Source organism: Lycium ferocissimum, chromosome 7 (genome assembly GCF_029784015.1).
Source record: "Lycium ferocissimum isolate CSIRO_LF1 chromosome 7, AGI_CSIRO_Lferr_CH_V1, whole genome shotgun sequence".
Lineage (NCBI taxonomy): Eukaryota > Viridiplantae > Streptophyta > Magnoliopsida > Solanales > Solanaceae > Lycium > Lycium ferocissimum.
Window position 1 is genome coordinate 24949142 of NC_081348.1, and position 12332 is coordinate 24961473.

General features: G+C 32.5%; 1 protein-coding gene across 1 annotated transcript; it reads left to right on the plus strand.

Moving 5' to 3' along the window:
• The first annotated feature begins 6405 nt into the window (after positions 1-6405).
• Positions 6406-10820, plus strand: LOC132062618 (ubiquitin-related modifier 1 homolog 1-like). Its single transcript, XM_059455153.1, has 4 exons — positions 6406-6573; positions 10001-10076; positions 10173-10255; positions 10556-10820. The coding sequence occupies exons 1-4, from the start codon at positions 6551-6553 to the stop codon at positions 10671-10673; spliced, it is 300 nt and encodes a 99-aa protein (XP_059311136.1). The 5' UTR covers positions 6406-6550; the 3' UTR covers positions 10674-10820.
• Positions 10821-12332: the final 1512 nt, after the last annotated feature.

Sequence of the window (12332 nt, forward strand, 5' to 3'; positions counted from 1 at the left end):
ATGTCGTTTTGTTATGACCTTTTTTTTTTTTTTTTTTTTTTTTTTTTTTTAATTATTATTTCCTCTTTGATTTCTTTTATTTTTTAAAACAATATTGAATTGAATACTCCCTCTCGTGCCTATTAAGTGGTCACTTACACTTTTCATTTTGATTCGAAAAATAAGTGTTCACTTACGTAATCGACAAGATTAATTTTATTTTTCAGATTTATTCTTATTAAATAAGTACTCCTTCGGTTTATTTTTACTTTTTCAGTATACTAAAATTAAAAAATATTTACTTGTACTTGTCCAATTTAGAAAATCAAAAGACAATTATCATTCCATACTTATTTTACCCTTATTATTAATTGTTGAATGAGAAACTTTAACTAAATGTTAGTGCTGCACAACTTTTAAAGCATGTTTGATTGATTTCGATTATTGGATAACTTAGTAATAATTAGGGGTTATATAGGAAAATTGTCATTTTATCTATGGCCAAATCAATACATGATAAGTAAAAATGGACACAGAGAATACTAAGCAGCTAGATCCTAATAGTTATATGTAAATTTTAATTAAAGATAAATTAGTCAAAATACCAATTTATTTATGGGAGTTAATATTTTCTTAGTGAACACTTATTTAGAACTAGAAGAAATACTATTAAATACTTGTCGTATAGTAATATTTTTATGTGCTGTGTGTTACATTTATTTAAATAAATTGTGGTTTAAAATTCTTTTTGTTTTGACAAATTTATTGTGAAGTTTTAAAATATTTATTCAAACAGTTATATTTTTATAAAAATAATAATAACGATTATGTCTCAATTTAAAACAAGTTGAGCTTGTTATGTGAATAGATTAATTTTACTTTAATCACTTATAATTGTTGATTAGAATATGCCAGTCAATTTTAATGGAATGTCAACGCCCATCTAAAAACATGAAAATTCTTTCTACATTCAAAAATATTATTTCTGGAAACTAAACAAACAAAGTAAAATATAATGGAGAGAGCAAAAATAAATACGGATCAACTGAATTCACATTATTTTTTTTAAGTAATTTAATGCCCTTTTAGTACCATTTTTTTGCACGGATTGCCCTTCTTTTGGGGTGGTCTTTAAATTTTCATCATATTTCATCGTTTGATTTAAGTTTTGCCGCTTGCTTGGATACACGAGCAAATCCACCACTTCTTTCGAACCCCCGCTCGGGCATAACATAAAAAAATAATTTCGCAAGACAGTGGCCGGGAGAGTGGTATGCCGGATCAAGATACAATTTAAGGAAAACCAAAGTTATAGGAAAACTTTGCCTTGAGACATTTTTTTTTTTTTTTTTTTTTAACTTTTCAAGCACACTTTTAGTTAAGGATACTTTTGGTTATGCTTTAATTAAAAGTATGCCCTATAAGGCATATTTTGAAAATTTTGCCCCATAAGGCAAAACTAAATTATGCCTTGAGAAAAAGTTATGCCCCTCCGCATAACTTTAGTTTTTCCTTAAGGAAGTTAAAAGGGCGATTTTGCCTTGAGACATTTTTTTTTTTTTTTTTTTTAACTTTTTAACTTTTAGTTAAGGCATACTTTTGGTTATGCCTTAATTAAAAGTATGCCCCATAAGCGCATAGTTCATTAAGGAAAAATTTTGCCCCATAGGCAAAACTAAATTATGCCTTGACACAACAAAGATAACTTTAGTTTTTAATAAATGATATCAGTGAGACTTTGCCTCGAGACATTTTTTTTTTTTTTTTTAAACTTTTCAAGGCACACTTTTAGTTAAGGCATACTTTTGAAGTTATACTTTAATTAAAAGTATCCTCATAAGGCACAATTTTGGAAAGTTTTGCCTATAAGCAAAACTAAATTATGCTCTTGAAAAGTTATGCCCCCTCACGCATAACTTTAGTTTTTTAAGGAAGCTCCAAAGGTACTTTGCCTTTTTTTTTTTTTTTTTTTAAAACTTTTCAGGACACTTTTAGTTAAGCATGCATACTTTTGGTTACAGTAATTCTCAAATGATAGCGCATAGTTTAAGGAAAAGTTTTGCTCCATAAGGATAACTAAACTATGTCTTGAGGAAAGTTATGCCCTTAAGATAACTTTAGTTTTTCCTTAAGGAAGTTATGCGGAGGGAAAGAACACTCCTCCAGCCCCCGCCTTGCGAAATTATTTCTTTATTTTATGCGCGAGCGGGGGTTCGAACCCAAAACCTCAGTATCAAGCTAAGCAAAACTTAAAGACTACAAATATGAGGGCAAAATTTAAAGACCGCAAATATGAGGGCAAAATTTAAAGAACCCCAAAGAAATAATTCGCGAATTGCCTCTTTAGTCTGAGATTTAGAATCTGAGAAATGGTCCAAAAAATTCAATTAAATCGTTTGATCAAAGCCAACTGAGCGACCACGGCGCAAATCACCACTTCTTCTCAACTCTCTAGCTTCTCTATACATGCAAAAGGGTTTTCTTTCCAGTTTTCGATAAGGGATAGAACTCATTTATGAAAGACTTCATTTCTCTCTATTTTTGAATTTGTCATGTCCTTCCATTTTGAATTCTTCCATTTCTCATTCATACCACTTCCAAACCTAACAAGGAGGTCATTTCATACAGATTATATGCATATCAGGTGATGTTTTCTTTTTTGAAATCACCATCAGGTTTATTACTACTATATAATTTGATAGGAAAAAATTACTACTCTATAATTTATCAGAATTTTATTGTTATGTTTTGTAACAAAAGTGACATTTAATACAATTTGTTATCGAACGTTTAATTCTAAAACCAACATCAAAATGATGACATCTCTTTCTTTTAATCTGAAAGTGGGTTATAGAGGAATCACGTGATTGCCTGAATCTTCCTTCCAAATATACATATACAATTACTCCCGTTTTAAATAATTTGTCGTGATTATTAAAAATAATTGATTTAAATTATTTGTCGTTTTAAAAATTCAAGGCAAAATTAATTAATATTTCCCATAATAGAATTTTGTCATAATGGAGATCACACACATAAATAGAGTAAACATTTAATGGAGAGAGATTGTGACAAAGGCATAAATAAAAGTAAAGTAGTCAAAATTCTCTCCTAATTAATACTCCCTCCGTCCCATAATAAGTGTCACCTTAGCCAAATTTTTTTGTTCAATAATAAGTGTCACTTTAGAAAACCAAGACATAAAGTGATTAGTTTTTTTCAATTCTACCCTTATACAATAAAGTAACATCTAAATGATGATTGAAAAAACCACATAGTAACTTGGTATTGTTGGATTCAAGGTTTACTACTTGTGCATGCTCCAATGAAGAAGAAAAAGTAATTTATTTTTATTATTATATAGGAATAATGTAGTAAACTTCACATTACATTGTTTATTTCTTAATATGCGTATTTTTTATTAAGATGACACTTATTATGAGACGGAAGGAGTATTTCTTAAGGGGCGTGCATTTTTTTAATTTTTAAAAAGACAATAATTTGAGAGGAGGGAGTATAAATAAAGAGCGTTGGGAAGCGAGGACAGCAAATCTTTCGAGACGTTATCTGAATGACAAGTCACGATCTTTTATTCATTTATTTGAGTCAAAAATAAACATTAGACGGAACATTCACCTCTTCATTTCATTATACAATTGTTTCGAGTCTTTTTCTCCAAGAAGTAATAACAGAATATTCAACCCCTCAACATTATCATTCCTTTTGGGCTTTTTCTAATTTGATGTTTGACTTACAGATAGATTGTTTAGGAAAGATTTATTCTCCAATTTCATTACAAGGAGAATCAGATCTCCTCATATTTTATGAAGTAGAGTGCATGATGTCTTTGTTTTTTCTTGTCTAATAAAACCTTCAATTTCTTTGTATTCGAAAATCATAAAAGTCTTATACATATTTTTATAATCTTCACAACATAAAGGAAAATTCACGTGAAATGAAACTTTTAAAAAGTTCAAACTTTCTTGTCAGATCTTCATTTTGCTTGAATTTTCCTTCAAAGTTCAACATCTGCTTGGAGATGTTTAACACTATCAAGAAGAGAAGTGTTTTCCATTGTATCGTAAAGACTATAAGAAATACTATGTAAACTTTTATGATTTTGAATACAAAGAAATTGAAGACTTTTATAGACAAGAAATGACACAATTTTTTTTTGTTGTTAAATCCCGAACTCTATGGCATGAAATATGAGGAGATTTCTTTCCTAAATTAAGCTATATAAGGAATATTTAAAACTAAGGTTTTTAGATTGACTTAAAAGACTCCAATTTGGCCGAGGTGGATATTTTGAAATCCGAGTTCAAATCTTTAGCAAAATGGAATAAGCCTAAGTGATATAAAAGGTTAAATATGCTAATCTTAAAACAATTCAAAGAAACACCAAGCGCAATCATTCAAAACCGCACACAACAAAGATGGTAGTAATAAATGATGCAGTGAGCTGAATGCTTCGTCTTAGTAGCCTTCAAAGGACTATACTTCATCAATTTGAAGACTGTTTTCCTTGGTAGAGTGTAAGATATAGGAATAGAGTTGAAAGAGTCTTTCACTAGGATTCAAATATTTGCTCCAAATGTGCACATGCAAAAAGAAAACAAAAGGAGATACAAATTAGCAGGACAGTCTCTCAATTGATAATACATGGAATATATACATGTCACTAACATTTAATCAACCAAAATTCTTAAACATAGTATTTTTACACCTAAGTAAAGCAAACCCCTTATCAGTTAACATTTTAGCAGCTACATTCAATATACCTTTTCCTAGATCGATATGAAGTACTCACAAAGATGCCACAATACATTGTATTGGAACAAAATAACTTCCTTTATTCATGCTCTCTATTATTAAATGCAAGCAGATAACGACGAGCAGTAAATGAACGTTAGACGGTATTTTAGCTTAAACAGATTTATTAAGATAGGATTTTAACAAAGCATGGTATGACAGCTAAAATCATGATATTCACTAAGCATCTTTCAAGCACAAAAAAGCATAAACAGAACCATGATATATGAATAAAATGAGGTTGATGAGAGGGATGACAGTAAAAACGATGGTGATCACCATCATGGCTGAAATTTTGTATGAAAGAGGAAAGGGCCGAAATGGGCCTGTTTTTACGGTTAGGTTTGGGTTTGGGCTTGTGTTTGTGGGTTTTAGTGGACCCAAATTATTGGGCTGGTAGTAGTTTTGTTTGGGCTTGTAGCTGGCCGTAATTCGTGGCCTATTACTACTTCAAATTGATTTCTTTTGATCTTCTAACTTAGAACATTATTAGCATATAAATTAAGTGATGACAATTAGTAATCAAAATATAAAAAATAAAATGTTTATATCGTAAACTTACTATCAATGATTTAGCATATATATTGATATAAAGTACCTAATTTAATGAGTAGAAACTTGCAATAAAGTGAGGACAATCAATTATAAAAAATGTAATTTTTTTATTAATTCTAAAAATGGGACAATGATAATAACAATAATGAAAATAATAATATTAATAATAATAAGGTAATTTGATCTACTATTAATTTAGATGTTCGAAAAAATGGATGAGAGGTAAAGGTAAACCGAATAAGAATCGGGAGAGGTGATTAGACATGACATGACACAACTTCAGTTGACCGATGACATGACCTTAGATAAGAAGGGTATGAAGATTGAGGATTAAGGTAGAAGGGTAGTACGTAGCTGCAGGGATACTTATTCTTCTCCTTTCCTTTTCAATAGTAATACTTAGTATCGCGTACTCACTTATTTTTCCATGTGTATTAATATTAGATGCTAAATTTACGTCGTGTCTTGTTATTTTACTGTCCATTTTATTACAATCTTGTGCTAGATACCTTTCTTTTGAACCCAGAGTGTACTAGAAACAACTTCTCTATTCCCACAAAAGTAGAGGTAAGGTGTGCATAAATCCTACCATTTTGGACCCCACTTGATTACATTGGGTATGTTGTTGAGAAATAACCTTTTTTTATTGTTCTCCTTTTTCTATAACTACTTTCCATTTTCACTTTCTAGTTTGATTAGTTGGACAGTAGAGTTCATGCCAATATCTTTCAATTTCCAATAACTTTTTGTATTAAAACTTTAGTACTCCTACTACCTATTAACATTAATTATATTTGAACCACTTTTTATTTATTTTTTTAATTTTGAAATTGCCTATTAACATTAATTATATCTGAACCATTTTGCATTTAATTTAAAATTTGGAAATATCTTTTAACTGTTCATTTATTATTTAACGATGATTAGGTTAATTATTACTACTAATTTTAAAAGGGATTGATATAATATAAAAAATTAAAATTTGGAATCTAATTCCTCAACTGAGTTTGATCAAAATTAAACATATTTTAAATAATGAGAATATTTGAAAAAGTGAAGAAAAAGAAAAGATTATTAGGGGAATAAACAGCTGTAAAAAATTTCGACTTTCAAACCTCTAAATAAACCCTACAAAATCAAGTTATAAATCCATTCCTCTAGGGTTTTGTGATTTTCATAAACTTCAAATTCAGTTTGATTAGAGATGCAATTGACACTTGAATTCGGGTAATTTTTAAAATTCTTTCCTTTTTATATGTTACAGCCAAATTCAACTAATTATTACTATTTGATCCAATTCTGGGATGTAATCATTGAAAGATAAGATTTTTAGCTGAAACCCTTTTCAGATTAGTTTATATAAAAGCAATTTGGATGGGTGGTTTGTGAATTTTAGAAGCTTAAGTTAGAAGACTTGCATTTGGAACTAAACAAATTGTTGAAAGATTTAATCTTGCTTGCAATATATGTTTATTTTTTCTGTTTCCTTGGTACTATCAGTCACTTTCCTGTGTATGATATTTACTACCCTGTCCGTTTCAATTTGTTTGACTGAGCACAGAGTTTAAGAAATTAAAGAAAGACTTTGATGTACGGAAGTACCCTTTAATCTTGTGATCTTTAAATATGCCATGTAACATGTTGAAATTAAAGAGTTGCCGAATTAGGAAAGGGTCATTCTTTTTTAAACAGGCTAAAAAAGGAAAGTAAGACTAACAAATTGAAACAAACAGAGTACTTTGTTTTCGCCATGCTACTGAGGAAGTGGCACTTGACCTTTTAGGTTTATGTTGAGGCCATATCAAATTTTGAGTGCTAGCCAAAATCTCCAAGCAAGAGCATTTTGATATTCCTCTTCACTGCTCCAGAGGTTGATCCAATATGATTTTTTGTTTTTCATGTTGAGTGACATTGGCAGTCTATTGATTGAGAAATCATCGGAGATACTCATATGGTTGATCTTTGCTGTGCTTGTTTGTGCTATATTAAAGAGGACTGTGTTTGAATATCAACATAATGTCTACAAAAGATCATTTGCTTAAAGATAGTAGTTTCAGCTGTTCGTGCATAAAATGTGATATTTGAGTCTAATATTTCACATCCGAGTCTTCACACAGGAATATTTATTTGTTACTTTTAGAAGTTACAAAGAGTAGCTCCTTTTTGTTATGAAGCTTTAAGTTAAAGGATTTTCTATATGTTATGCTATAAGCAACATTTTGATTGTCTTTTCACTAGATGAATATTACAACTAGAGCACTCGCATTGTCTGACTCCAAAAGTTGCTATGTGCGTGCAACTTTAAAAGAACCTCCTATGTTTTTTTTTTTTTGGTAAGGTAAAAGTTAAGAAGCTCCTATTGCTACCTGTGAAAATTGCTGTTACCTTTCTACAGTGTTCTAAAGCTAACTTATTCCTTGCCCCGAGGGAAAATTAGGATCTTATGATCGAAGTCATTACTTCGTGAATTCACGAAGAACATTAGTAATGGCAATTCGATAAATAGTGTGCACGTAATCGGGTCTAGACCTGAAACTCTTGAGAGATAGAATTTGTACAGTGCTCAATCTCTTTTCTTCTCTCTCTCAAGTTGGTCAGTTGAACCACGGTCAAAATCTTTTTTATCTATTGATAATTTGAACTCTGTTCTAACATCTAACATGTAAAAGAAGTTGTTCTATAGATAACCCTTTAAGGTCTGAGACTCTTCACATTTGAGATATAGCTAACTGCTTTTCAGCATAATGATTTTGTTCAGCACCTAGGGATGTATGAATTTTGACTCCAAAATTGAGAAGACAACAGTGTTACCAGGGTGGGTTCATTTACCATCTTCTGCAAATGCTTGTTATATATGAGGGGATGGTGCAGTGACTATTGCCTATGATTCTACTTGATTAATTGCCTATGATTGATTACTTGTATTTGTAGTTGTTCAGCGATCTCTGGCACTGTGTCAAGGATAACATCTGTGTTCTGCAATTGTGGATAGAATTGTGAAACTCATATATCTAGTGACATTGGTTGTTGATAAAACAGCTTGTCATTTAAACCTCTAGCACCAAATTGACTTTGGAGTTTCGTACTGCAGTGTCCTCCCTCCTTGATTAAACAAAATGGAAAAGCGTCAAATATACCCCTGAACTTTGGGAAACAGTTCATCCATACCCTTCGTTATACTATTGGGCCAATTATGCCCTTGTCGTTATACTTTGAATCCAAGTATACCCTTCTTTTATACTTTGAGTCCAAATATACCCTTTCTCCGTTAAAATTGTCCAAGATGGACATGAGATAACTAACAACTCGGTGAGGTGGACACCACATGGCATGCCACCTCACCACCCCAATCCATTTACCCCTCTCTTCCCCTTCTTCTTTCACCACTACCATCTACTCCCCCCACAACCTTTGCAACCATTAGCACCACCACACCACCAAGCGAAACCACATTCTTAGACTACAAAATCAAAAATTAATTACTGAAAACAGAGTTGCAAGAATGTGAAGAAAAGTGGTGGGAATAATGTGAAGAAGGATGGGCCATTTTTTAAAAAGGCTTTGTAATTAATATTATTGTAATAATTATTTGGTTGATAATTAAGATTATGGGAATCGAATTGGGCATATGACCGGGAAGGGGTTGTCGGTGGAGAGAAAGTGTCTTGAGAAATAGGTGTGTTTTTTTTTTTTAGCTGAAATTGAGTTCCTAGAATAGCATGGATCTTGACAAATCTTGGAATAGTATTAGTAGTGTCAGCTCCCATAGTTTTTTAAGTAGTAGTATTCATTTCAGTCACTTCAATTCATCATTGGCAGCTGTGTTGTTTTTGTCTTTTGGGAGTTCAATTTTAGTGTCCAAAATGGCTTTATATATTAATTTCTCAACTAATACACCTTCTTTTGATGATGATTTAATTATAAAGTCATCTCCTTTTTCATTTTCTTGAAGGAGAAAGAGTCAAATTTGATCACTACCCACTCTCTCCTCAACTGTTTTTGTTTGTTTGCTTGAGTTTCTTGATTGTTTAGCCTTCTCTTTTTTTGTCGCTTTTTTTAAAGACCTTAAAAAGTGGTGGTGTGGTGGTGCTAATGGTTGCAAAGGTTGTGGAGGGGAGGAGATGGTAGTGGTGGAAGAAGAAGGGGAAGAGAGGGGTAAATGGGTTGGGGTGGTGAGGTGGCATGCCATGTGGTGTCCACCTCACCGAGTTGTTAGTGCCACGTCATATCTCATGTCCATCTTGGACAATTTTAACGGAGGAAGGGTATATTTGGACTCAAAGTATAAAAGAAGGGTATATTTGGACTCAAAGTATAACGGCAAGGGCATAATTGGCCCAACAGTATAACGAAGGGTATGAATGAACTATTTCCCCAAGTTCAGGGGCATATTTGACCCTTTTCCGAAAAAAAAAAAACTGCAGTGTCCTCCCTATTACACCATCAGTTTGACGGTGGCACAGAATTTCGTGACCTTATATGAAGTACTTGAAAGTATAGACAGAAATTGTCATTTCTTGTCAGTATGACTCCCATTGATTAGCTTTTGTACATTCCTTGTGTTAGTCTTTTCTGCTTCCTTTTAAAATGCTTTACCATATGTATCTGATCTTTATTGACGTCTCTCAATTATGCTTTTACTTTCAAAACTCAGGGGGGGACTGGAACTTCTTTGTGATTCTGTGAAGATCCATAACATTAATGTTGACCCTCAAGATGGAGAGAAGCAGGTTCAGTTTTATCTCCAATAATTGTTGTTCATAATGTAATTTCCCTTTCTAAGGGGAGTAATGGTGTGATTCCTTTTCATTTTTTTATTTAACCAGTTAACGATGAAAAACTTGCTCTCTTGGGTTCGCACCAATGTGATCAAGGAGAGGCCTGAAATGTTTATGAAAGGAGACTCAGTGTAAGTTGGAATAACTTTTTACCCACCTCATTAACCCTTCACTACACAAGTTTCTTATGCTGGTATCATGACAACATCATCCCCTGTTAAAGTCCCTCTCATTCCCTCCTCCTCCAGTTATGCATAACTTACCTTATGCCATAGCAGAATATGTTAAGTAAAATGGTGCCACCATCAAATATAGTTCCAATCATGTTGAGACCTCCTTGTCCTTTATCTTGTTTGAACACTTACATACTTGCACACTTGAACATGCCAAGACGTAACTGAAGAGCTTGGTATAACTTGTATTTGTTGCAGGAGGCCTGGAGTTCTAGTCCTTGTAAACGACACTGATTGGGAACTAAGTGGCCAGCTCGAAACAGTGCTGGAAGAGAAGGATAACGTAGTTTTCATCTCAACATTGCATGGCGGTTGACGTTGATATTATACTTCGCGAGCTTCTGAAAACTCGAGAGTAGAGAACTTTGGCCATTAATTATGTAATATAATAATCAAGAATGAAGTGTATTGAACGTATGATGTTAACATAAGTGCATTTTGGTTACTGATTCCTTTCTGGCCTGGCAACCTGGCAGAAGGAAAAATGATATAAATGCTTTACCTTGAATCATTACGAAGAAACTTTTTAGTTGAGAAAAATGCATAAAGATTTACTAGTCTTACTTAAGAAATACCAATAAGGTACAACAAAATGCATAAAACTTTTGCTTCTTAAAGAAAAACACCAACAAGAACAGATCATCAGATGTATGGGAGATTAAACTTATATTCAAGTGAATATACTCTAGAGCTGTATTAACAGAACCAAGAAATATCTAATCCAAAGGGTAGCTGTTAAAATCTATAGATTTAGAGGTCGCATTCACTGCTCTCATTAGAGCTATTTATGTATGGTTGTACAATTCAAGAAGTATTTATTTATATTACTAAATTTGCATTTAATGCCACAAAAATAGTAGTGGATGTAGTGAATTTTTGCACTCGCTGACTTAAATATTTTAAATCTGCATGGAGAGGAGACGGCCCTAAATCGACTGTGGAATTGATTTTGGTCCCTTGAGAGAGAGCTGAATAAATTTCTTCTTTTTTTTTTTTTTTCGAACACAGAAGTTTTTTTGGAGAAAATGGAACGGGAATCTCAAATACTGAATTGCCACAAGGAAAACAAACATACTCTTACACTATACAAGTGCTTCGTTAGTCGGTTTTATCTCTGGTAGATACTTAAACAAAGATTTCAAATGGATTTATCCATTATAGCCTCTAGTTTATCTAGGAAATTGTTTTTAAGTACTCCAGCTATAGACCATAATGCAATGAACCGATGGGAGTCGATGTAGCCATGTAGAGAGGCTTAGAGGAACATTACTTTAATACATATTACCACTTTGGTGGTGTGCTGGTAGGTAGAAGTCTTATAGCCACCCATCATGGGTGTGTCTCCAGACACACTTGGCCACTTTAATACATAATACAAGTTAGAGATTAGGTTTTAAGGTTATTTCTATTTGGTTTATTGCATTTGGCAATTTATGTCTTGTTCTATTTTAATTAGTAACTGGTAAGCCCCAAAAGGGTGATTTCCAAGGTGACGAAGTTTAAATTCTATATTATTCTAGAGAAGTAGGGGGAATTTTTTCCTAAAACAAAAAAAAAAAAAAAAAAAAAAGAAAGAAAGAAAAGAAAAAACTGTTGGAATGTTGAGAGTGGGATTTGAACCCACGCCCTTTCGGACCAGACCCTTAATCTGTTAATTGAATCAGCTAAGATTAGATAACCTACCGAAATGACAACCTGCACATGTAGGAGCACTTCTTCCTATATCCACTACTAGGAATATCCTCGCAAAAGAAAAAAACGTGTATGTCAGATTTGGTTCTTCTTAGTTTAATTTGGGCTCTGCCCTTCATAATACAAAATTACAAAGAGAGAATCTACTACACAAAAGAGAAAGCTCTGGCAACAACAGAAAAAGGAAGGGGTCCATGTAGGTGTTATCCGCCAGCTTCATAGTCAATGGGGCACAACATGTTCAGAATCTAATATACAAAAAAGAGAATCCACTTCAGATAAT